Genomic DNA, 26,964 nt, shown 5'->3' with positions numbered 1-26,964 from the left:
ATTAAAATTGGAGTGAGTTTTAACTTTGTTCTTAAAATACAAGACATAAAGATACCCTATCAATGCACTGCTGCTGGCATAAAATTAATCTTCCCTAGAAAGGATCTATATTCTTGCTTAAAATAAGATATATTTTGAATTATTTTAGAATTTGTTTTAATAAATATGACTATCACCATAAAATGATCAGAAAGAAACTAAAAATCACCATGGCCCCGATTTTTAAACTTGGGTGACTAAAGTTGGGCTCCTAAATCATATGTAGGCACCTAAAAAAACTGGCCTGATTTGGTCCCCCAAATCCCATGGAAGTCAGAGAGAGCTCAGCACTTGTGACAATCAGGCACTTTTTTTTATTTATTTATTATGTGAAGAAGCTGCATAACTGAGCAACAGAAAAAATAGGTCAAAGGAAGCTTAGAGCAAATATGGCAAAGTGAAGAGAAATAAAGTTAAGATTACATTCTAGTAGAAAGAATGCACAATATAATCGTGTATATGCCAGGGTGAAGAAGTGAGTTGGTCAAGTACTGATCAACCATCAGAGTATTCACAGGTTTCATTATTTCTAAACCATCTGCACTGCACATATCCCAGTAGCTGGAGGTTTGTTTGTTTACTGATTTGTGAGTAGCCAACAACAGCTGAGAAGAAAAAAAACGGACACAAGTGCCAGTGTACTATATGTGTAAGTAGTATGAAACCATTTTTATAAATTATTGCACTAATGTGAATAGTAGTGTCATTAAATCAGTGTTAAAATGTATTGGAATGAAAATGTTATACTGTTTCTAATTAATTTGTATTTTAGAACATGGTAATAAAAATCATATGGCAAGGAGTTCTGAGCATCAAGATACAGTCCAGAATGATTCCCTTATGCCCAGAATTCGGACACATTTATAAAGACATCCAATTACCCACTCAAATAATTTACATCAGAGTGAAATCAACAGCTTTCCAAATATAATGCTAGTCTCTACCACACATTTTTCTGTGCTTTTTATGGTAGCAAAATAGTCATGTCCTCCGGTGAAAATCACTGAAGGGACTGACACTTCTCAATCAGAAAACTGAACGTGGTCTTTCAGACTATGAGATACACTGAGTGATTATAAATCCCTTTTATTCTTCAGGAATGGCAAACTTATTGATGAAAATGAAAAATATATTTTGAGAGGAAGCAATACAGAATTAACAATCAGAGATATCAAAAATATTGACGCAGGTCCTTATGTGTGTGGAGCAAAAAATAAAGCAGGAAATGATAAAAAACAGACATTCCTCCAAGTTTTTGGTAAGTATTTCATGGCATATACTATCATGATATTTTGTTTGTTTTTGTTTTTCAGTTATCTGATTGCATCTGGTTGTAATATTTGATATAAAAAGACATATTGGGATAGAGCCTCACTGGGTATAAAATGAAGTCAGTGGAACACTGGCAATTTGATACCATTTGAATATTAGGCCCATACTGAGGTCACAATTTTATTTGTAGACATCAATCCATGGAAGAAAATAAAGTATCAAGAAGCCCAAGTGAAGCTATAAAGTATTGACTTTTAAGGTCCAAATGCCAGCTAAGTTTATTTCTTATTTATTTGTTAAATACAAGCAACAGTTACTGAGGAACAGTAGTAACTGAAATTATAATTCACGAGTTTATACGGAACCGTGCCCCCAGGAGGTTCCTATTGATGCAGCAGCCAACTTTTGGCATTGGGTTAGAAGGAAAGCTTTCCCTGAGATGGCCACTTTAACCTTTACTCCTGAATTTGACTTGGAAATTCTTTTATCTTCAGCATCTGCTGTTCTACAATTCAGATACAGAACACTGAACTGGTAAATTGTTAATTTTCTCTGGTTTCCTTCTAAAAGTTGGCTGTTGGACTGTGAGAAAATGAAGGGCCAGAAGGAGAGGAAGCCTTGGGAGTGAAAAACAGGATATTTAGCCTTCTAAATACAGATTTTTTAAGCCAGATAAAACCATACAAAGGCAGGGGTTTTATTGTTATGTATTTTATTCATTGTTTTAAAAAAATGTATTGGTTGATCTTAATATACTTTTTTGTTTTTAAGTGAGAAAGCCAAAAATCTTATTGCTGTTTATGAACTCTGTTACTCCAAACCGACCTATGTGGGCGGAGTCTTCTGCTTACACAGGTGTAATACTGTTAGCTTAAATGGAGTTCCCTGTAGATGGAGCTCGATTGCAGACACTAAGGCTCAGTGCGGGTGAAGAGGTCAAGACTGCAGGATCAGACTGCAGGATCAAGGCTATAATTTGTTCACTAAAGCCCTAAGGTAAAGAAACATCTCAGGTTCACAATGTCAGACAAAGAAAGAAGGGGAAAAAATAAGCCCCAGAGAAGACACACAAAATTCTCACATTTATGTCAGCACATAGCATTGCCACCATAAAATAATGTCACCTAAATTGTTAAATTAAAAATGTAGTATAGTAGAAAAAACTTCTATTTATATTGGTGGGGGGGCAGTCTCTGAAATATAAAAGAACTTGACAATTATAATCCTGAAAATACACAAGTAAAACAAAAAGTATACATAAATATTCATTGACATTAACACTAAATATTAACAATTGAAATGACTGAGACAACAATGTTGAAAACAAATACACTACTGTATTGTTCAATTTATCCATTCACTCCAGGTTTGTTTGTTTATTTTAAAAAAGGGCTAATTTCTACCTTTTTATAGAAGTAATACTAAGGATTAAATCCACGCCATCTGTATAAAGCTGGCTCTAAGAGAATGGCATGAAGAGGGCTTGGGAAAGTGGAATCCACGTCCCAACCAATCATTAATCATGACCCCTCTGCACCACTTCTGCAGGATGTTGGGAACATTGGTCTGTGTAAATGGCATATCTATAATGCTAACCCTCAGCCTAAACTTTCCCTTGCCTGTCTAATGGCTTTCTACATCAGCCTGTATACATCATTGGCATGACTCGTGCACAGACCATCCTATATGGAAACTGAGACTGATCAAGGAAGGAAGCTAGGACTCAGATGAGAAGCCTGAGAAGTGGTGATTAGGAGTGGGTAGGCAAGGAGAATGGGATTGGGACGAGAAGCCTGGAGTAATGAAGAGAGAACTGGAAGTAAAATAGGTTGGAAGGAGCAGGACAGAAGGGGCTAAGTTTGGGAAGAATGGGCAAGAGGGTCTGTGTCCACTCGATCACACTCATCTGCAGAGTCTGGAAGGGAACACAGGGTGGGCATCCCCACGCACTGGCATGCACAATGGGGCCCATCCCATCCCTCTTATTATAATCCAGGAGGACTCTGACTCTGGTGGGTGGTACCAACTAGGACCAACTTCCAATGCACCTAGGGGGGGCTCCACCACTTGTACATGGGGATGGGGGTTTTGCAGCAGGCTTTCTGCAAGGAGGTTCTCCCCATCAGCAGCTGCTACAGACCTGGTCACAGAGACTATATTCCAGGTCCTAAGGAGGTCCTGGTAGAAGACTGGCAGCTCAGAGAGGTCTCGGGGGACACCTCTGGGGGGAGAAAAAAGAGCTGCCAGTCCGATTGGAGCTCTCAGAGGTGGTGGAGGAAGGCGTGTGCTAGTATGCTCCATGCCTGAGTACCTCTAGTGTAAAGGAATCTTTACAGAGCCTGAAGGTGGAAGGAGTGGACCTGGCTGTGGATGAAGATGAGGCCCTGTTCACCCTTCCCCCGGGGGAAGCTTAGGACCCCCACAGAGACCATATTACAGCCCCAGCCAGAAAAACCCTGGGATTTTCTTGTGGATGCTGGCTAGAATTCCTGAGGGCATGTTCAGGGTGTTGAACTGGTGCCAGAGCATAGACAGTATCAGCTTGTTGAGCACCAGTACCCAACCTCAAAAGGAAAGGCACCAGAGCAGCCCCATCCATCTCTGCAAGTGGTCAGCCACTCTGGCCTCCAGTTCAAGCCTCCAGTGGGGAGGGATCAGTGACAGAAAGATAGAGCAGAGGACCCACACCCCACCAGATGGCATGGAGTGCGAGTGGGAGGGAGTATGCCTGCCACCTGTCCCCAACTATCACACCAGAACTCTTGACCCTGTTACCTGGGCAAATGAGGACCTTGGTGCAAGCCTCTACCCACAGCAGGTGGCCCAGGTTCCTGGCTATGAGGAGCACATTGTTGACGTCTGCCGACAGGTCCACCCATAAATCTGGCTCCCACAGTACTAACCCCATCATCCTCTTGTAGAGGAGACAAAGGAAGGGCTCGATACCAATGGTATAGAGCTAGCTGGACAGCAGGCAGCCCTGATGTACCCCTCAACCGTATGTGACAGGTTTGGGTGAGAACCAGCTGAGCTTGACAGAAGTGTACAGTGCCTGGAGAATGCACACAAAGCCGAATACCCACAGAGTGCCCATGAGATAACTGTGATCTGTCCTGTCAAACACCTTCTCCTGGTCCAGGGACAGGATGGGGGTGGTGACAGACTATCCCAACACACAAGATGGAGTTAGTCCCAGACCAGATAGAGGTTATCAAAGATGGTCTTGCCCATGACGATGTAGATCTGATTTTGGTGTGTCATGTCTACTAGCACAGACCCCCAGCCTCAGCAAGATGGCTTTTGCTATGACCTTGTAATCTGTGTTGAGGAGTGAGACACAGACTCAGATGCCAGTTCCTAAGGTCATGAAGGTAACCCTTCTTAGGTGGCAGTTCAACACAGCCTGCCAACATTACAGAGGGAGCTCTGTGATACCTAAGAACTTGTCCCAGATGGCGAAGAGGTCCAGACAGTGAATGTCCCAGAATTAGTGGTAGAAATCCGTGCCTGGAGATTTGTTGGTGAATATCAGGTGGGGGGCTTCCAAGAACTTGGCCAGAGTGAGTGGGTGCTCTAGCTGGTCCCAGTCGCCTACACTGACCATAAGGAGTTTGTTCCACAGGACCCCACTGGTGTTGGCATCAGTCAGATCTGGGGAGAATAGGCTGGCACAGAAGCCCCTAACCCTTCCCCATTTCTCCACTGGGTCCATGAGAGGGATACTGTCCTCTGCCAGGAGGCAGGTGATGTGCCTTTTGGCCCTCTTTTTCTCTAGTTGTAGAAGAAGCAGGAGCCACAATTCATCTCCCAAAGAAGCTGGATGCAGGATCAAATGAAGGGACCCCAGGCCAGATGGTCATTGGGGGCCCAAAGTTCATCCCACTTTTCCTGACACTCTCTGCAAAAGGACAGGTCCCACCACCTCTGTGCCAAGGCAAAGGTGTGCCTCTGCTTCTGCCTCTGCCAGGCCAGCCAAAACTCCTGGAAGGATGCCTCAAACCCCACATCCTCAAAAAGGCTGTTATTGAAATGCCAGTAGGCCAGCCCCAGCCTCTCAGATATCATTGAGGCTGTCACAGCCCCCAGGTGGTGGTGCGAAAATGGGGCCAGCATAATGCTGGAGGAGCGCTCCTGCAAGATGTTAAATCAGGAAATATAAATGAGGTCCAACTCTGAGGGGCATGATCAAGTGTCCTCCACCTGGTGCAGCGCCGGGCCCAGTATCAGGGCATCGATGCTAGCCAGCTTGAGAATCAGCTCCTCCACACAGACCTGGAGGTGCAGAAGGCGTCCCAGCATGACCTTGGCAACCCCCAGTATCTTGGACAATAGGTGTGGGGAAAATAGGGTTGCCACCACATCTGAGATCTTGGTGAAGTGGCTGAAGTACTCCTCATCTCCTTTGGCAGCTGAATCAGTGTGAGTCTCCTCAGTGATGAGCTGCCAAAATCTTAACAACTGGTTCCCTCCTCACCCCATGAGGGGGTCGTGGCCCACCCTCACTCCCCCGGGACTCCTGCCACATCCAAACCCCCCTCCCCTGTCCCTTGACTGCCCCCAGAACCAGGCAGAAGGGTCTTGTGGGCCACCGTAGTGGGTGCCAACCCCACCCCTAAGAGCCAGAGGGACCTGCCGGGGGATGAGATGGGGAGTCCCAGCGGTGCTTACCTGGGGCAGCTCCCAGGAAGCATCTGGCAGGTCCCTCTGGCTCCTAGGGGCAGGGTAGCATAGCTAAGGGGGGACTGGCCGCTCCCCCCACTGATCACATCAAAAGTGGCGGCTTAGGCACTGACTCCATGGAAAATTTGGTGGGTGGTCGGCAGCTTCCCACCCCGCGCCTGGCCCTAGCTCGCCTCCGCCTCCTCCCCTGAATGTGCGGCCACGCTCTGCTTCTCCACTAGCCCCGGAGCACCCACGGAGTCGGTGCCTAATGCGCCACTTTTGGCCGGTTGTTAAATTTAGAAGCCCTTTTAGAACCGTCCCTTGCAGGACAGCCGGTTTTAAAAGGGCTTCTAAATTTAACAACCCGTTCCAGTGAACTGGTGCGAACCGGCTCCAGCTCACCACTGAGTCTCCTCCAGAAACATCACAGAGAACCCCCCTGCCCAAAGGAAGGAAAGTACCTGGCACCTGTGGAGACTCACACTACAGCCACTGCCCACCCCCACAGAGCCATTCAGCCACCCAGGGTTGACCCTAAATGCAATCAGAGAATTGCAGAAGCTGCAGGCCCACTGGTAGGCTGTGGCATCCTGTTTCCTGGTGCTTTTGCCTTCCCCCATCACAGCTCTCACAGCCTGGAGTAAAAGATTAAAATACCCCCACTACTGGAGAGTGAGCTGCACCAACAACAGGCGCAGCTTGTCCAAGAGCATGGTAGAGTCTGAGAGCTCTGTAGCCTCAACTGAGCCCACAGACTCCCAGTCATCCTCCGGCTGGGCACCATCAGTGGCCCTGCAGCCTTTGGGCAGGGGCATGAGCACTCCTCCCTCAGTGGTAGCAGGACACTGGTGCAGCACCATGTACACTGCATTATCACTGCACGGGAGTGAGTGGCAGAGGGAACACAGCAGCCCGCAGGGGAGCAAGGAAGGGGAATACAAATACCACCTCCTGAGGGTCATCCCCCAAGAAAGGGATGAAGAAAGGGGCATGGGACAGACAAGGGGAGGGTTGAGGAGTAGAATTAGGGTCCCCAGTGGCCAAGCCGCCAGAGTGCAGCAGCACCTCACCAGATGTAGGGATTGAATGGGCAGGTGTAGGAGGCTCCTGTATGACACTGGGCTCACACAATAGCTATATGATCTATTGGGTGTATTTCAATTATAATAATCCTTCTGCTGTTTCCAAGAAATGAGGGAAAATAAGAGAAAACGATTGTATCCAACACAAATCCCTTGTCATAAGCTACAAGTATCTGCACAATCTCTATCATACTACCTTTTCGCAACGCCTTGCATTCACTCTTAACAATACCAGCTTCAATTGCCTGATATTCCTCTTCTCCCATGAGACTCTTTGCCCTTTCTTCTGTGTTGTCCCTCCACAAAGGGAAAACTCCTAGTCATAATCTGTAAAGACAACACATATTCTCCTTCAAATCTCTCCTTTAATGACATAGTTCATTCAGAAAACTGCAGTCTGATAATGATTAGGAAGATAGCTTCTGATTACTGCTCAGAATTGTGCACACAGCCAATCTATGCTAAAACATCCTATCAGTTTTTTTTTTATTGTCCTTGAAACCCTACTGCCTGCTTGTCTGTCTCATCCACCTGTTATTTATTTTTCTTTAGAATGCAAGACCTTTGGGGCAAGGACTATATATGTTTACTATATGTTTGTAGGGTATGCAACACAGTGAAGCCCTGATCTGGTTGAAGCCTGTCATTACTGCAATATAAAGGTTAAGTAGTAATGTAATAAGTTACAACTCAGCACTTTTAAACTCCAGAGGATGTAGCGGAGAGGGTAGTAAAAGTTTTTGAATGCTATGTTTTCTGAGTTAACATGCTTATGTCTGTGCTTATCAATATCAATCTTTGGATTTGTTATATGGGCTACAGTTTTTATTTTATTCAACAATTATTTTGCTGTTTTCCACTCTCCCAAAATATGTTTTCTCCTTATATAAAATCCTAAACTTGGAAGATTATAGAACTTCTACCTTTACATTCTGGAACACAATATTTTTTTTTATCTTTGCTAGGATTTTATATCTGTTCTCTGTGATGAGGGTTATATCAGGAAGATATCAGAAGCATGCTATTTCCCTCATAGAGGATCTCTTGCTGATCATGAGCCAGTCTTGGTAATCTCTCTCTGTCATTGTGTTTTCCTGGCATAGTGGCACTCGTATTGATATTCAATGCCATCTAGGAGGTCTCATCCAAATTAATGTTTAAGACTTGCACCAAGGTTTTTGCTATAAATTCATTTCTGTTTGATCCTTCCACAGCTGCTGGAAAACATGAGTGTTAACTGATTTTTTATTTCTTTCTGTTGTTGTCATTTCCAATATTTCTGCTATCTGGACTTTCCTAAATACATACTGATTTAAAAGATTTTATTTTTCTGTTTGTTTCCTTTCTTGTCATAACCCAGGCCTTATTCTTTTCAATCTTACCTTATAGTTCTACTTTTTATTTGTCTAGGCCATTATCTCTGTCTCTGTGTTGTGTGTTTATAAAAAGGAGGTGACTACCCAAAAGCTGTAGGTGCCCTGACATATATTACAAGAGAACAGGTACTAACTACCAGCTAAACCCTGCCTCAGCCAACAAAGCTCAACCCCCTAGAGCACTCCTGCAAATCTCTCCATCCTCTCGTATAGACCTAAGCCCCTTCTTTGAATCATTAATTCTCAAAGATGGGGACTGCAATATTTGCTTACCTAAAGTAAGTGTACTAATGGGACCAGATAAAAAAATACTAACTCTAATTACGTATGCGCCCATGCTTTGTATCAGGGATGCTTATTTCCTCTCTGGGTACAGGACTTAAATTTTGTTTCTATTATTTTTCTTTTGTTGCTCACAGACATCACTGCTGTTACCTCACTAGGTCACTTGGCAGTTTGATTCTGCCATTCTGCATGTTTGCAGCCCCCTCCATTTTTGCTGTTGTCAACGGATTTTATCAGAATTCCATTTACACCAAAGTCTTGGGAAAGAAAGAGAGTTGATTATGAACTTCAATTCCTGTTCTCCAATAAAAACAGACACTAGAATCCAAAGGAGTTCTGTTTTCAATGATTGGTTCTGTTCATTTCAAAACTTTCTAAGATAGAACTTTTTTGCCAAATCTATCATTTTTTTTAACAAAGTGCTGCTTAAATGTTATACCTGAAAGGAAGATAAAATAGCCAGTGTTTATCAATTCAATGTGCAAGAGATTTAGCAAAGCTTTCATTGCCATTACACAGTTCCTGGCAATTGCCCTCCAGCAGAAGAGATGTATGACAGTGTTGGAGAGAATATATTACTGCTATTTCTTTCTCCCCATTTCTTCAGGCAAGTGAGATGATACAACTACCATCTCCTATTCTACCTTTGTTAGACATAACCCAACATACTGCAAGAAGGAGTCTCAGCTACCCATGGTTTTCAGGACTAAATAGATACGCTGCAGTAGCTCTAAAATTGAATGTGCGCTTTGGGACATGATTCTTCCCCCCACTTCCGTCATTACCTCCAGACTTATCATCCATGTTGATTGAAGACTTTATAGTGGCTAAAGTGCAAGTGGGTAATGTTTTCTCTGAATGTATTAAATTGGTAAATAAACTTCAGAAAAAGAGGCCTATCAATACCCAATGGAAGTTCCCTGATTAAACACTACAGATCTACCCAGAGGAGGAATTCCATGCATTCTACAGAGGAGAAAAGTGAACTCTGCACACCCAGGAGTTATCAATATCCTAAATCTAATTTCAGGTATTTATCATTCCCAGAAAGAACAAGTGTTCTGTACCAGAGGCAGGGGGACCAGTGGTTAGGGCTGTGCATGTAGGAGGCGTCTTTCTAACTACCTGTGACCTAATTCATTCCACTCAGCATCAAGTGCCACCTGCAATACAACCTGTCTAATTCCATGAGCTGGCTAAGATCTTTTGTCATCCATAGTTAGTTTATACATTTTTCAAATTTACCTCTTGCCTTCCTTATTACTCCTCTGCCTCTCTCTCTCTCTCTCCCTCCTAGAGAAGAAATAAAACATGTTACAGTCTAGTATGCCTTGCTATAGAGACAATGATATCAGTGCTCTCAGAAGAGGAAGCCTTAGATTCCTACTGTTTTAATTTGATATTGAAGAATTGTTCAGAAGAAGACTGCTCCCTCATGGCCCATGGGTTCAAGATAGACTTGTTCAAGTCAGTCCTTCCTTACAAGTGTATCTCCAAGTCCTGATTACCTCAGAACCTAAAGTGCTGTCTCAGGAACCTGCATCTCAGGTAGTTCTGCCTCTTCTTTGGCTTCTCATTGGCCTGCAGCATCTTTACCAAACTCACCATCCATCTGGAAGCAGAGGGGGTTGCAGTTTTGCTATATCTTGATGATTAGCTGGCTTGAGGTAGTTCTTTCCAGAAGCAGCAATGGCTCTGATCTTAAACTTTTTCCTAATCCTGAGTCTTATTAACCCCTTGTCTGAAGATCCTACAGGAACTTTTTGACCCTAGGTAAAACTGTGGGCTCTTTTGAAGATGTTAAAGAAAAGGACAACAACAACATTATAGTATTGCCAGGTCTAGTGATTTCTATTATGAATCTTCCAATATTTTTCTTAAAGTGCCACATCCTAGAGTTATTTGATTATGTGAAAATCTCATTTTAAGCATAAATAAAGTTTTTAGCCCTCATTCTTTTGCAGAGAAAAGCTTGAAAACCTGAATTCTAAAAGCTGAAAAAAACAAAGCAAACTAAAAACAAACCCAATGTTTTATTTAAGTGGGTATATATGGAAACTAGTGTCACAGATTAGAAAAGGTTCCATATAATCTTCCATGAATACTTCTGATGGACACTTATAGTTCTGTACATTAAACTTTATGTTCTGGAGAAATAATGTCACCTTTATTGATAAAATGCTACTGACCGTGATTGCTCAGACAACAGACGTATTTACTTACTTTTAAATGCTGTTTCTCTGATATATGTTTAGTCTCTTTGTTAGCGTCCCATTTGTGTAATATTTTTTTTTTCTTACAGGGGACCATCCATTTTGTTTTCTGCATAAAACATTTCACTTTAACTAAGCTTGCGTGCAAGTCCTTTCTTTCCTGAATCTTCTTTCATTCCAGACACATATCTCAGCAAGATCACAGCTTGTTAGTACATTTTATTGTAAGTGTGTTAGTATTTGTAGCAGAAGAAACATAACACCTTCAACCTTTCTGGATTAGCATCCCAAACTTCCATAATTTCATTAGTGGCATGTCTGGATTGGCACCAAAATTATTTAATTCCATTGGTTGCTTGTCTGGTTAATAGCATTGTAAGAAAGTATCAATTTAATTTGAGAATGTCCTTGTCCAATCAGAAATAGAACATTTACATATTAAAATGTCTGTTCTAGTTTTCCTATCCACAGAAGTCCTGGAACCTCACTGTGGCATAAATCCATAGTACTCTTCTTTTTTAAATACTATCTTATTATCCTACCTGTATAGCTAAAAGTTAACCAACTACCATAATACATTGAAGACCTTTTGGTCAATAGTGAATTATGATCTTATGGCCTATAAAAACAGGGCAATGAAATAGTATCCTTTTCTCCCTTTCAAGCTTTTCTCCTTCTTCTCAGTAATAACTGTCAGCTAGGAATATTCCATGATTAATCAGTGGTTAGTCCGTTAAATGTCAGCTCCTTGTGTCTAAAATGTCAAGCTGAATTTTTTCCTCTTATAGTGACCCACTGGAAGATCTTCAAGAAATTTAGAATAGCGGAACCTGTAAAAACCAAGGCGTTTTAGATGTGAGGTTTAGAACATGCATCCCTTTGGGGAAATTGAATTGTTTGTCATGCATAAATTTAGGAAAATATTCATGTGCTAATCCGAATAACCTCTACAAAAGGCGGGCACATACAATTTGTAAGGTTAGCTCTGTGGTTGATGACCATCAAGCTTTATATCTTTCCTATAGAAAAGGAATAGGAGAGTGGTAGATGGGGATTATTTTAAGATTTAACATGATTTTCTTCTATCTTCAAAGATGCAGTTTTGACCTTAGTCAAAATGGACATCATCTCTCATTATTGTCAATGGGACTAAAGCCACAGGCTGCCCTCAGCCAAGATGGCCACCATTTCCCTACAGTGTTAGCTGATAAACCTGAGGATTCGCTTAGTAAAGGTGACCATCACCTCCCATTGTTTCCAATGAGGCAAAAGCCATCCTGTCATTCAGAAAGAGTGTGGCCCTTTAGTCACTATACATGTGATCCAGGTGGAGAAAAGAGGAATGTTCAAATGCAGGACATGAAACTGATGTGAGGATCTGGAAGATGAGGGACAGCAGGGAGGGAGGATGTGGTGGGTATAAGGAATGTGAGTAGAGATACTGATAGGGAATATGGAGGGATCAGGAATGGAGACTGGGGAATAAAGAGGGACAGGGGGATGTGGAGGGGTGGTAGAGAGTCTGTTGGATGCAAGAAAATGAAGCCTTGTTTGAACCCAGTTTTCTGAACTGATATTGGACATGCCTGGCAGCTAGACCATGTTTAGCACTTGATCAGGTGCACCCATTATCAGCCACAGGTACTTTTAGGCATAGAGAGACCAAGAGAGCACACTTGGAAAATGTGGGAAAATAAGAGATTGTGAAGGGAAGGGGTTGGTGGGTGGAGAAGGAGGCAGGAGGGTGACAGAGCAAGAATTTCGAGAGCAATAGAATGACATGTCTCCTGCCATAGAAGTTAGAAGAGAGTAACTCCTGACCCTCTGCGTAGTATTGTGGGGCAGGAGAGCATATTTGTGTATACATTTAAGGTTGAATTTTCAACCAGAAAGGAAACACAGATATTGGCAGTGGGACCTTCCTCTAAGAAGTAAAAAGTCCAGAGACAAGAGTGGGAAAAAAGTCCTCCACTGCAGTTTATAATTTTTATAATCTCTCATTTTTGGCTTTGACTCATAAATTTTGAACTCTTATGGCTGGCAATATTGGGCTAGCTCAAGATGTGCTGTGTCGGTGGCCAAGAGGAAGTTATGAGTTCTAGCCTCTGGTCTTCCACTGACTGGTGTTACTTCTGTGCACATCATGGTTCTTGTTATTGGGCAAGGCCTCCTAGTACTTCTTTTAAGAAGCAGGCATGTATTATCCACCCACTTTGTGACACTGCTTTCCTGAAGTAGTTCTGGGTACTTGGTTTAGCTATTTGTAACCACTGGATAGCATTCCCCTCCTAAGCCAGTAATACAATCTAATATTTTTCTCCTGTCTAACAAATACTTGTGCAAACCAATAGTAAAATGTGTTACATAGTGACTGGTTTATACTGAAGATAACAGCATATTGCAGCTATAGGTTATTCCTTTAGCTCAATTGGTAGAGGCCTGTTCTGGGGACCAATGGGAGGGTCAGTATGGTTCTACAGGATGCAATTTGAGGTTTTCTTTTAAAAAACTAGGAAAACGCTACGTGCAAAACACTACAGTCTCTTAAAAGAATGTTCAAGTTGCAAAGTCCAATACTCAAACATAAAAGAGGCTAAAATTAATTTGACTAGTACAACCATAAATTTGCCTGCTGTTGCATATGCATGAAGGTACAACCTTTAGTTATATGATCACACACTATTTTTTCCAACAGAACCCCTGCCTTATAATATACGAGATCAATGGTGTTCCAAGAATGAACCAGAATTGTGTAGTGAATGAGGCTAGAGGACCCCTGTCTTGTTTACTTTGGAAGTGGGAATTTTGGAAGTGGGAAGATAATGCATCAAAGGATTGTAAGAAGAGAAAGGATAGTCTTGTAATTAAGGTAGTTGATTGCCATCCAAGAGAACTTCTTTTGGTCCCTAGATATGCAGCGGAAATCCTATATGATGCTATACAGGCAAGTTGCCTAAAGCAGAATCACATCAGCCACACTATCAGAGTTTCATTCACCTGCACATCTACCAATGTGATATATGCCATCATGTGCCAGCAATGCCCCTCTGCCATGTACATTGGCCAAACAGGACAGTCTCTATGCAAAAGAATAAATGGACACAAATCAGACATCAAGAATTATAACATTCAAAACCAGTCAGAGAACACCTCAACCTCCCTGGACACTCAGTTACAGACCTAAAAGTCACAATTATTCAACAAAAAACTTCAAAACCAGACTCCAATGAGAAACTGCAGAACTGGAATTAGTTTACAAACTGGACACCATTAAATTAGGCTTGAATAAAGACTGGGAGTGGATGGGTCATTACACAAACTAAAAACTATTTCCCCATGCTAATTTTTCGCCTGCTGTTACTCACACCTTCTTGTCAACTGTTTGAAATGGGCCATCTGAATTATCACTACAAAAGTTTTTTTTTCTCCTGCTGATAATAGCCCACCTGACTCGATTGGTCTTGTTAGAGCTGGTATGGTAACCCCCATTTTTTTATGTTCTCTGTATATTATATATATCTTCCTACTGTATTTTCCACTGCATGCATCTGATGAAGTGGGCTTTAGCTCATAAAAGCTTATGCTCAAATGAATTTGTTAGTCTCTAAGGTGCCACAAGTACTCCTCATTCTTTCTGTTGATACAGACTAACATGGCTTCCACTCTGAACACTATAATTAGGGGAAATCACGGAAATAATTTTGGAACCTTGTTTTCTCACACATTACTTTGTAAACTGTTCAACTATCAGGCTAAATTTTTTCATGCTTAGTCTTTGCTTCAAGATGATTTGTGTGTGTGGAAGACAGCAAAAACCTAATAATAGAATAAATACATCGAAAAAATGGAAATAACAAGATGTGTGACCATCTTTATCTTAACCACTTTGTTTATGTTATATCCCTTTCCCACAACCTTTGTCTATTTTTGTGTTTGTTTTTTATCTTTTTTAAATAAGCTCTTTGAGGCAGGAACTGTGTTTTTACAGCACCAAGCATGGTGGGACTTGTATTCCAACTGATGCTTTAGCACATAATAATTTAGCAGAAGTACAGGCTCTGGTCCTGTAATGTTGTCCATGCATGTGGACCCTTGCATCCATGTGGATTCCCAGTTGTCAAGAGTCCGCCTGCATGGATCTCTTCAGGATCAGGGCCCCAGTTTGGAGAAAATTATTTCAATAGTTTTACAGTTATGAAAGGTTAAATTCATCAGGCTAAAATCTTTTCCTCCCTACGGTTTAGACTGATTCAAAGTTAATGTAGTATAGGACATTGATCTGTTTTAATATCAGAGTGATCTCAGGGCATGGCTACACTACAGGTACTACCATGGCACAGCTACAGTCTCATAGGTAGATGCTTCCTACAGCAACAGAATGGCTTTTTCTGTGAATAAAGGTAATTCATCTCCCTAAGTTGCAGTAACTAGGTCAGCTATAGATGAGCTATTATCAGCAGGAGAAAAAAACTTTTGTAGTGATAATCAAGATGGCCCATTTAGACACCTTCTTGTCAACTGTCTAAATGGGCCATCTTGATTATCATTACAAAAGTTTTTTTCTCCTGCTGATAATAGCTCATCTTACCTAATTAGCCTCTCACAGATTGTATGGGAACTTCCAACGTATCTGTATGTATGTATGTATGTATATATATATATATAATCTTCTTACTATATGTTCCATTCTATGCATCCGATGAAGTGGATGGGCTGTAGCCCACGAAAGCTTATGCTCTAATAAATTTATTCGTCTCTAAGGTGCCACAAGTACTCCTGTTCTTTTTGAGGATACAGACTAACACGGCTGCTAGTCTGAAACCTTTAAATTTTGAGTGTAGAGCAGGCCTCAAACTCGGGATCATTTCAATATCAGTGTTTTAAGGCATAAGTACAAAGAAGCAGAAATAAAGTTGAGAACATTTCATGTCTGCACTCCTGAGTGCTTGATTTCTCTGCCTTAATATTACGTTAATGCTATTTGTTTGTTTGTTGTTTTCCTAGGATGTATTTAACTTGTTAATGCAAGGTCTGTATTCAATTTTGACCTACATTGTTTTGAAAAATAAATCCCACTTTGCAGTTTGTTTTGCTGTGTTAGTGCTGCTGATAATCCCAATGGACTAAACATGAATGAAATTTTAAAACAAAAAGGACATTTTAAAAGAGACTGTTATATAATGTTTCTGATGCACAATGAGTAACATAATTTATACTTTTAACAGTACAGCCTCAGATAATACATCTTAAAAATGAAACCACATTTGAAAATGGTCAAACAACACTGATATGTGAGGCAGAAGGAGAACCTGTCCCAGAAATTACTTGGAAAAGAGCCATCGATGGAATAACTTTTTCTGAAGGTGACAAGGTAAAGCAGCCTTTCATGTATGTTTCTACAGGATTAGAGATAAAAAGTCTAAATATGTATTGTCTTTTTTTTATAAGTATAAAACTAATGCAGAAAATGATTAATAGGCTTCTATTAGAACTGGAGGATGCTTTATGTGTACAAGGTCATAGCACTGAGGTATAAAAATCCTAACATTTTAAATGAAAGAAATGAAAATATGAAACAAAATATGTTGTCAAATTACTAAAAGTCGAACTGTCAAAAATTAAAACTAAACTTTTTGAGATTATTTTGGGTTCTTTAATTTCTTGGTGCCCATCTTGAGACATGTAGAACCCAGTTTTCATAGGTGCGGTTTTCTCCACAGCTCCCATTGACTTTAGCTGGAGCTTTAGGTGATCACCACTTCTGAAAATCAATCTGCAGGTGTCCAAAGTTGGGGACCCAAAAACTGAGGCAGCCAAAATGAAGAATATTTTTGAAGACTTTGGCCTAAACCTTTGCACCTTTTCTTTACTCCTCCTTTTCTTCTATCCTCATTTTTTTTCTTTTGCTCCCAACTTTCCTTCATAAAGCTCAGAAAGACTCTTCACCCCACCATAACTGCAATACATTTGTTTCTACAATGTTTTCTTTCACAACTGAATGGGGTGGGAAAGGATAAGATTCTTCTGATATAAGCAAAAACATAAATAGATTACAGTTATTGTGGGAACAAGAACTGTACAGGAGGGGAGCGGTGAAGGGCAGAGAGGTATTAGAAAAAAGGCATAATTTTACCCCTAATCAAGTCAACAGCAAGACTCCAGCTGATTGCAATAGGAACAGGAGCAGGGCCACAGGAGGGGACTGAGTCAAATATTTAACAGTTTCCCTTTCAGTGGTTCCACAATGCTATTTGCTTTCTGGTATTTTTTTCTTTTTTCATGTACATTTTGGAGTTTCTCTGCTTCATTTGAAGGGAGTGAGATGGCATCTTGATTGGTGGCAAAAATGAGAATATTGAGTACAGGAAGCAGAGCAGATGGATTGTAGTAGCCGCTCAGGTTTGAGATATTTCCATATTCATAGTACCATTACTGGAAAATAACTGTACAGTGATTCTGCCAGTCAGATTCTTCCAGAGCCAAACAGAGTACAGAGAATTAATGAATGGAAGAAAAATGCACATTTTTGCTTTCTCAAGGGTCTGATCTAAAGTGAAAAGAAAATAATGGAAAGATCTTCATTGACTTTAAGTGGCCTTTGCTTGAGGCCCTTCCTTTACTCCCTGTACTCTGGTTGGATGAGATATTCTCATTTCAGTAAAACCATATAAATTAATATTTGCACTCGGACATATAATTTTATATCACAATCTTTGCAAGAAGTATACATTAAAACAGAAGCAAAAGACCAACCAAAATATGTTTGGTTAAATTTTGCCTATGGTAGTATCCTTCTATTGTGCATACAAAGGGCAAAATTTCTGGTGTTGGAATATACCTTGGGATAGCTTTGTCATATCAGCCAGTGAACTGAAATAAATTCCATTAATAGCTTGATAACTTTTTGAGCAATCTGGACCTAAGTATTTCCCTATATTTCATACAGTATTATGCTTTCATTACATTGTGTGGAAGTTAAAAACTCCCTGTGTCAGTATTGATACATGTTGCATCTCTTTCTGTTTAGATTGTGCATCAATCTAAAAAGGTAGTGATGAACAAACTCAGTTCGGCTACCTTTTGTGTGCTTGACATTCTGCACATAAAAGGTCAAAGAGAGGGTTATACAATTGCCTTTTGGTTTTACCCCTGAATGTCCCTCTTACTTCATTCATTGCTCATCCGGACAATATTTGATGGGGCAGAGAATAAGTCACCAGCTTGGAAACTTGGCTATTCAGTTTGGAGTTCACTTATACCTTCCCCAACTCACTTGTATCTGAACCTTATTACAGTGGCATGGTGGAAATTTCATAACCAAGGGTGTGTCATCTCTGAATCTGTTTACATTTACATTTAGATTGTATCTGAAAAAGGAGTTTATTTTAAAAAAGAGCTTTTATAGATACATTACTTGTAACACCAAAATGAAACATTATGATCAACAATTCTGACTTGCATAGCATAGCCTATAAAATGTCTCCAGTAATTCCTGCATTGAGCCCAATAATTTATTGTTCAGCTTTGTGGGTAGTATTTATTTAGTCAGTTCAGGGAGCTACCTGCACTGTAAGTGAGGTGAGCCTACTCTGTCACTGATCTCTGCTGGCTAAAAGCTAATATTGGAATACTTTGGCCCAATGCATATTATGACTTTACTTCTAAAGTTCTAATTCCTTTGAAAAAAATAATATATATAAATAGAGGACACTTATGTGATTGTCACTAGTTTTAAATTTAACACTTTTTTTGACATAGACTGCTGTGGTTAATCACCACCATAGCTTTAAGCACATCAGCACCACATTCACAAACGGTTGGCACAAGTATGTATCCCAATTATATTTCTCTCTCATTGAAAGATTCTAGCAAAATTGTATCAATTGTCTCCTATTGCTAGCGAGTAGGACATTGTGGCTGTTAGCTTTATTTATTTAAAGTTAGCTGTTTCCTTCCTTTGGAAATGATAGTACTATATCACTAGCCAGTTTAGCCTGTACTAGAAAAGAAGTACATTTGGCTAGAGATTAAAGTCTCTCAATAGACAGTATCATTTTTCCATTGGTAAAATCTGTCAGACAAGTCATCTGTTTCTCATTTAAAAAAGAATGGAAAGATGCCACCGTTTTTAGCATTTTTTCCACCAAGTTTGTTTGTCAATAAGCATGTATAATGAGTGAGATTATGGGCTTCTGGGCTACAAAATCAACCCAATATGTGCTCGAATGTGACTCTTGGGAAGTAGTTCTTAACTTGTTCTGCTTGTTCCACTTCATGCTATTAGATGAGCTAAAAGTGAATGAGAAAATAAAGTTTTCAGTAATGACTCTTATACTATTTCTTCTCAATAATAGCAAGAAGAAGAATACTGGTGCATGCCATATATTTTTGGTTGTTTCTGGGTCTGGCACCCTCATCTTTGGAAGAATGTAATCTTTAAAAAAACGTTACTAAGTGGAGTTTTTTTAATTTGATCCACTATTCTGCCATGGATAGAGTTTTGACTGCTGTACAGTGGTTTTTTTCCAATCTGATTGAATTATCTCTAATTGAGAATGAATAACTGAGACTAAATTAAAAATCTGAAGTTTGCTCAGCATTTTTTATTTAAATGAACCATCTCTTTGAAAATAAATATTCAAACTTCTTGTTCAGCATTTGCAAATCAAATCTAGGTCCTAAAAGTTTCTGAATGTACATGGGGATGTTTACAACTGTAGATTCCATCAATGATATTTAGAAGCTAGAGGATAAAAATGTTTTAAATTGCGAAACATATTAATATTAAAATTGCCAATAGCATGAGAGTTGTATAGATATAGATATAAATTAAAAAAAACAAACAATTATTTAACACACTACACAGACACTTAGGCCCTAATCCAAAGTCGATGGAAGTTAATGTAAAGAGCTCATATTGAGTTAAATGGGCTTTGGATATAGCTCTCATTTAAGTAGATAAAACTATATTATTACAAATGTATGTCATTAAACATGTTTGTGTTCAAACTATCGAAAGTAATTCTTTAAAATATTAGAGTTGACAATGAATTTGGTCTTCATAAATAGATTCTTAAGCTGCAAATGCTGTTAAGAGTGTAATATCTAGTTTGTTGGCTTTTACTGCAAGTTTTTGGTGCCCCTTTTAGTCAGTTCAGTTTTGTAATTACAGCGCAAAAGCCTTATCAGGTAGGTAGCTTACTCTTGTGATAACATTTTTATTTTACATTAAAATATTTAATTGCTTTTTTCAAAGTATATAAATAGACCACTACAATTCCTATGAAACAGAATTGACATGTATGTTATACAGTACAATTAAAATATACTGAGAAACCAAAAGTGGTCCCTTTTTAATTCCTCAGCTTGTATAGCTGACTAGTCATTCAAGAGGCCCCTTGAAGGTATGTGTGGAGAAGCAGTAGTGAGGCCTGTGATGCCCACAACGCTTGTGGTTTTCCACCTATCCCAGGAGTCTCTTAACGTGTTACCCCTTTAGTGCACTACAGCCATGGTAGAAGGGTAACCAGGACAGAATCCAGTCATAACAAAGGAAATATAATGGGTATATCCTATATAAACCAACCAACCAAAACTGTACCTGCATTATAAGTGGACTAGAATGCATCATTAGGCTATAAATAAAGGCATATTATTGTTCATGATTAAGTTGTTTTAAGATCTTCTGATAAAACGTGTGCTGCGGTAAGTAGGCACAACAGGGGTTATTTAAGAGTACTTGTGGCAGTCGTAGATACTCCTTGGTTTTGATTTTGTTTGTTTTTTGACAGACTCTGTTATTTCCACTGTTTGACCCTCACAGTTGTTCATAGATTTTTTTAAGGACAAAAGGGAACCTTTATAGTTATTTAATCCAACCTCCTGATAATACAAGCCATAGAATTTCACCCAGTGAATGCTGCGTCTAGCCCACCAGCCTACAGTTGAATTAGAACATTTTTTTTTAAAGAAAAACATCACATCTTTCAAATAAAGACTCCATTTGATGGAAAATTTATCACATCCCTTGGTAATCTGTTGCCAATGTTTAATTGTCCCCCAATGTGTTCATCTTATTTCCAGTTTGAACTTGGCTGACTTGAACTTCCAGCCGTTAGATCAAGGTATATCTTTATCTGCTAAAATAAAGAGCTCTCTAAAATCAGGTGCTTCCTCTCTTTGTAAATAACTGATCAAGTTGCCTCTTAACCTTCCCTTTAATAGGTATATAAATGAAGCTTAGTGTAAGGCATGTTTTGCAGACAACAAATTATTCCAGTAGCTCTTTTCCGAACACTCTACAGTGTTTCAACATCCTTTTTTAAAGGGTGGACCCAGAACTGGACACACTATTCCGGTAGTGGTCTCCCCAATGCCATATACAAATACAGTGTCTCCATATTCCAGTTTGACACTCTCCTCCTAATGCATTCAAGGAATATATTAGCCCCTTTTGCTACATCACCACTCTGGGAGCTCATGTTCAGTTGGTTTAATAAATTTAGCTTAGATCTCTTTAGACCAAAAAAAAAAAAAAGAAGAAGAAGAAGAAGATGACTCACCAACCTATTATAAAACAATCCTATTTGTATTTACTCACAGAATCTGCTGGACGTCATAGACTTGGAGGCAGTACAAACAATATCCCTCAGTCTTAAATTAACTAGCTTAAATATCCTGGAGATTTGTACTTGAAAACTTATATTTATAGTTAAAGGAGGGTTATTTCCAAAAATGTTTTTAAGTTTTTTTGTAAATTTGAAATTAAACCATGTTTTAGGCATACAATAAGGATTACATAAAACAAGGGTTAGGCAGAAATAATCTCATTTTAATATGATTTAAAATATTTACCGCTCATATTACTGTTATGTTGCATGGTAAAACAATGGAAAGTGTTCATTCTGTGGAACTGTCAAAGAAGATAAAGATAGTCCCACAGAAGCTGCATACAGTACACTAAGAAACCCAAACCCACGTTTATACTTGAGATTTAGGTGAAAGATGCCAGAATTGTATACACTTGTTTTGGGCTTAGGCTGAGGTTAGCTTTGGAACTCTGTGGGATTCTGTGGATCTCATATTGGAGTTGGGACAAGATGTTGGCAAAGTGGAAATTACACCTTTGTTATGGACCAGTCATTGCCTCCTCTATTTGAGGTCAAGACACTGACCTGTTTTCATGATTTGCCCTCAGAGTTTGATGGATCATTGAACTTCCAGGCATCCTGGAGATGAAGAGTATTGAAATACCACTGATTTTATGTTTTGGTAGGACTTGATACAAATCTTTTATCCCCAACTGTCAACATATAATGGTGCCTGAATGCCTTCTGCAAGATTTGTTCTCATAGATCACCTTACTTTATAGAAGATCTTTGACAAAAGAAGTGATAGCAAATATGCTACAGCATCGGATGCAAATGTTTAATGTTGAGTTCAAATAATTGTGATGTAAAGAGTTTTGAAGTCTTATGCCATGGCTATGCAGAAGGTGAGGATAGGTTATGTTGCCTTTACCATCATAGCATCTATGAAGCATAGTTTCAGATGGTGCATAATTTAGTTAATCTGGGTTCCTGACACTCAGTTAACTGGTTTGCATTTTTTCTCTCTAAAGAGTTTTCCTGCTACAGTATACATCACATTGCTCAGACCTAGACTGAGTAGTCACCTATCAGAAAGGCAAGTCAATATCTTGAGGAGCAAAGGCTGAGTTTATTTTAGGAGTGGCTAATTTGACTGTCTAAGCTTCAGAAAGTTTCAGGAGTGTCCCCATCATGACCTGTGAATAGCATCCATGTCCTTCCTGGATAGCCAACAGTAGTAGTGCAGTATTAGAGTTTATTGATGTTTGAAACAAGCAACATTTTCATCTGGGATCACAGGGTCCTGGTTTCTTTTAAGAAAGCTAGTGTCTGATGTCTGCTCAAAATCATCTCTTGGTGCTGACAATCTTGCTAACTTTGACATGTCCAAAATGTTTTTTTGGGAAAAAAATCGTAGAAAAGATTGTAGCTGGCTGCTCTCTGTGGTCCTCATACTTCGTTGAACCTAGTTAATCATGTTAACATGACTGATCAGTGATCTGCCTCTAATTATAGATGAAGATTAAAATCTTTGTGCATTAGTGGTTCTTCTAGGGCCTGTCTACTCCATACCCACTTGGCTGCACAGCAACTCTTTGTCAGATTTATAGACACCTGTCCCGACCTTTGCAAACCAGACAGCTCCTTTTCCAGCCTCTAGGCCTCCATTCAGTTATTCCAGACTCTGGCAGCCTCCAGAAATCTTATGAGGTTGAGTTATTGAGTGTATCTGGGTAGATAACAAATGGCAGATAACTGAAGATGAGTTTTAATGGAGCTGGCTGGGATGCTTTCTGGACTGTCAGTGTTGGTTTGAAATAAGTCTTGGAATACTGAAGAAATTCCAGAGGACTGTAAGAAAGCTAATGTGCAAAAGGGTAAATGGGTAACTATATGCCTGCCACCCTGACATTGATCTTGGGAAATATAATGGAATGAATGATCGGGGACTTGATTAATAAATAATTTAAAAAGGGAATATAATTAATGCCAATCAACATGGGTTTATAAAAAAAAAACAGATCTTGTCATCTGATTTAATTTTATGAAAGAAATGTGAGTCAGTTTTCCTTCTCACCTTGCATTGTTGCCCACTGAAGGAGTTAACATCTTTCTTGAAATATGATAAGCAATGCAGCAACTGAGAGAAAGTCACCTAGTATGAATGAACTATCAGAAACTAACTAACTAGGGGGAAATTACTGTTAATCCCCAAATGTGTAAATAAGATTGCGGAAGTACCACCCCTTGTGGAAAGTTACATATACTGGTTTTGAGTGGGTTCAAGAGTCCCTGCGGACAAAGAATTGAGAATTGCATAAAATGGGAAGATTGCTATAGAGAAGGGATCCCATTCACTCAGTCTTAGAACTGACATGAGACTTTCACCAAGAGGGAGTAAAGTCTTGAAATCACGATTTGAGGACTTCAGTAACTCAGCCAGATGTTAGGGGTATTCCAGTGGGATCAGCCAGATGTTAGGGGTATTCCAATCCAGCACATCCCTCGGCCCGCACTGCTTCCTGCAGCCCACATTGGCCTGGAGCGGCGAACCGCGGCCAGTGGGAGCCACGATTGGCCGAACCTGCGGACACGGCAGGTAAAAAAAATGGCCCGGCCCACCAGGGGGCTTAGCCTGGCAGGCCATGGTCCAAAGGTTGCTGCTCCCTGATATAGAAGATGGGTGACAACTGGTAAGACAGGCATGCATATAAGCTGTTCATTGTTTTCAAGTTATGTTTTATCTTTAACGCTTTTGTTGTAAATAAATACTTTGTTTTATGAAGTCTGGCTGATCACTGGTAAAACCTTTCATAGACCTTGGGAGATAACAGGACTACAAGTGCTGAAGTAACCTCAGGCTTGCTAATGTGATAACAGTGAAGGGCAGGAGAAATTGCAGCCTACATCCCCATTCTAGAGGAAGAGGAATGTGAGTTCCCACCCCAAGAGAGGTGACAACTGGAGGCCAGAGATGTTAATGGGGGTGTTCTCAAGAGGGCCACAAAAGAGTCAGAGATGCAGCGACCCCAGAACTTTGAGAAAACTAACTTGATATTTATTTCTGATCAGATTACAGGTTTGGCAGAGAAAGGTAATAGTGTAATGTAAGGACTGGTTGTAAACCATGTTCCATTTAACTTTTTTATCAGTGACTTGGAAGAAAATAAAATCATTACTGATAAAGTTTGCAGACAACACAAAGATTTGGGAAGTGTTAAATAATAGGTTACTGGTATGGACTGCTTAGTAAACTGGGTGCAAGCAAACAATATGCATTTTAATATAAACAAATGTAAATGTATGCATTTAGGAGCAATGAATATAGGCCATACTTACAGGATGTGGGACTTTATCCAGGGAAGCAGTGGGTCTGAAAAAGACTTGGGGGTCATGGTAGATATTCAGCTGAATGTCACCTCACTGTGAGATGCTGTGGCCAAAAGGGCTAATGTGATCCTTGGATGAATAAATAGAAATAAATCAAGAGAAGAGTTATATTTCCTATTTATTTGGCATTGGTGTGACTGCTATGGAATACTGTGTCCAGTTCCGGTGTCCACCATTCAAGAAGGATGTTGAAATATTAGAGCATTTGGAGAAGATTAAAGGATTGGAAAACATGTCTTGAGGTGAAAGACTCATGGAGCTCAATCTATTTAGCTTATTGAGAGAAAATTAAGGACTGATTTTGTCACTATTTACAAGTGCAAACTTGGGAAATAGATATTTGGTAATATAGGGCTCTTCAGTCTTGCAGACAAAGGTATAATAAGCTCCAGTGGCTGGAAGTTTAAGTTTGACAGATTCAGACTCGAAATAAGGCACTTTTAAAAAAAATAGTAAGTAGAGCTGGTTAAGAATTTTTAGACTGAACATTTTTCATTGTAAAATACTGATTTGATTAAACCAACTTTTTCTGGAAATACTAGTTTCCACAAAAACGTTGTCAGGAAAGGATTGTAAGGTCCAGGATGGAATTTAGGGAGAGAGAGAGAAAGGCCACCCAGCCCTATGGTTAGGACACTCTCCTGAACTTTGGGAAACCCAAGTTTAAGGCCTGTGCTGCACGATTTGAAGCAAAGATGTGATCCTGTTCTCTCACAGCCCAGGTGACTGTGCTGACGACCAAGATGAAGAGTTAATGTGTGTCTCTGTGTCCCCATGAATATATACACAAAGAGAAATACTCCAGCAGGAGACATTGAGACAGACTATATCAGGCAGAGTAGGGACTTAAACCTGAGGCTCCCATACCTCCAGTGAGTGCTCTAACTACTGGGCTATTTTCTGAGGTTTGTGGGTCTCTCTTTCTCTTTTCATAAAAAGTTATTTGTTTGGACCAAGTCTTATTTAATTTATTGTTTGACCCGATCTCTAAACTTACTTAAATACAACGTTTACATTTTTTTAATACATTATGAAAAGGAATGGATATATCCTGTCTAGTTGAATTTCAAGTTTAGAGATGTCAGCCATTTAATCCTTCTGCTAATGTGCTAACTACACATGAAATGGACGCTGTCAAGTACTTTATGAGTTGTAATATTTCATGTAATGTTTTCAGTAAAGTTCCAGAAGCTTGTAAATGACTTTTCTTTCTCTGTGTTATATGGAATATTGCCGTGTTCATGTTGGTCCCAGAATATTGGCAAGACAAGGTGAGTAAAGTAATGTCTTTTATTGGACCAACTTCTGTTGCTGAGAGAAACAAGCTTTCAAACTTACACAAAACTCTTCCTTAGGTTATGTCTGCACTACAGAATTACGTAGACCTAAATTATGTTGCCGTACTGCCACCAGAGTAATTAGATTGCTTTTTCCATGTCCACATTATGCTCCCTGTGTCGACAGTGCATGTCAGCACCAGGAGCACTTGCACTGATTTAACTGTCAGCTTTGTAGGACACCTTCTGAAAGGCAGTAACAGTTGATGGGAGCCACGTCGACTGAAACACTATACTTCTCAAAAAGGTGGAATTATTAAGTCGGCATAGAAGGCAAGTTGCATCAGTGGGAGTGACATTTTAGTGTAGATCAGGGATCGGCAACATTTGGCAAACATTTGGTTTGTTTACCTGCCACATCCGCAGGTTCAGCCAATCACGGCTCCCACTGGCCGCAGTTGGCCGCTGTAGGCCAATGGGGGCTGTGGAAAGCAGTGGCCAGCACATCCCTCGGCCCACGCCACTTCCTGCAGCCCCCATTGGCCTGGAGCGGTGAACCGCGGCCAGAGGGAGCCATGATCGGCCAAACCTGTGGACTCAGCAGGTAAACAAACCAGCCTGGCTCGCAGGAGGCTTACCCTGGCGGGCTGCGGGCCAAATGTTGCCAATCCCGGTGTAGATGCTTACAGAGTTAGGTTGGCATAAGCTGTCTTATGGTGTAACAGCTAAATATATGGGGAAACGGAAGACAAAAGAACAGAACATAGTTGGTGGGTAGG

At 40.1% G+C, this 26,964-nt stretch overlaps 1 protein-coding gene across 1 annotated transcript in view; it reads left to right on the top strand.

Annotated features, from left to right (window-relative positions):
* The window catches only part of NCAM2 (neural cell adhesion molecule 2), a 551,141-nt gene that overhangs the window by 332,662 nt on the left and 191,515 nt on the right, over positions 1-26,964 (top strand). The window contains exons 7-8 of the mRNA XM_048868296.2: positions 1,137-1,297; positions 16,155-16,300. Of these exons, the coding sequence (XP_048724253.2) occupies positions 1,137-1,297; positions 16,155-16,300 (307 nt within the window). The remainder of the gene's footprint in view (positions 1-1,136; positions 1,298-16,154; positions 16,301-26,964) is intronic.

The sequence above is a fragment of the Caretta caretta genome, chromosome 1, assembly GCF_965140235.1.
Source record: "Caretta caretta isolate rCarCar2 chromosome 1, rCarCar1.hap1, whole genome shotgun sequence".
NCBI classification, from domain to species: domain Eukaryota; kingdom Metazoa; phylum Chordata; order Testudines; family Cheloniidae; genus Caretta; species Caretta caretta.
Note: the sequence above shows the minus strand (reverse complement) of the source record. Positions and strands in the feature narration are given on the sequence as shown.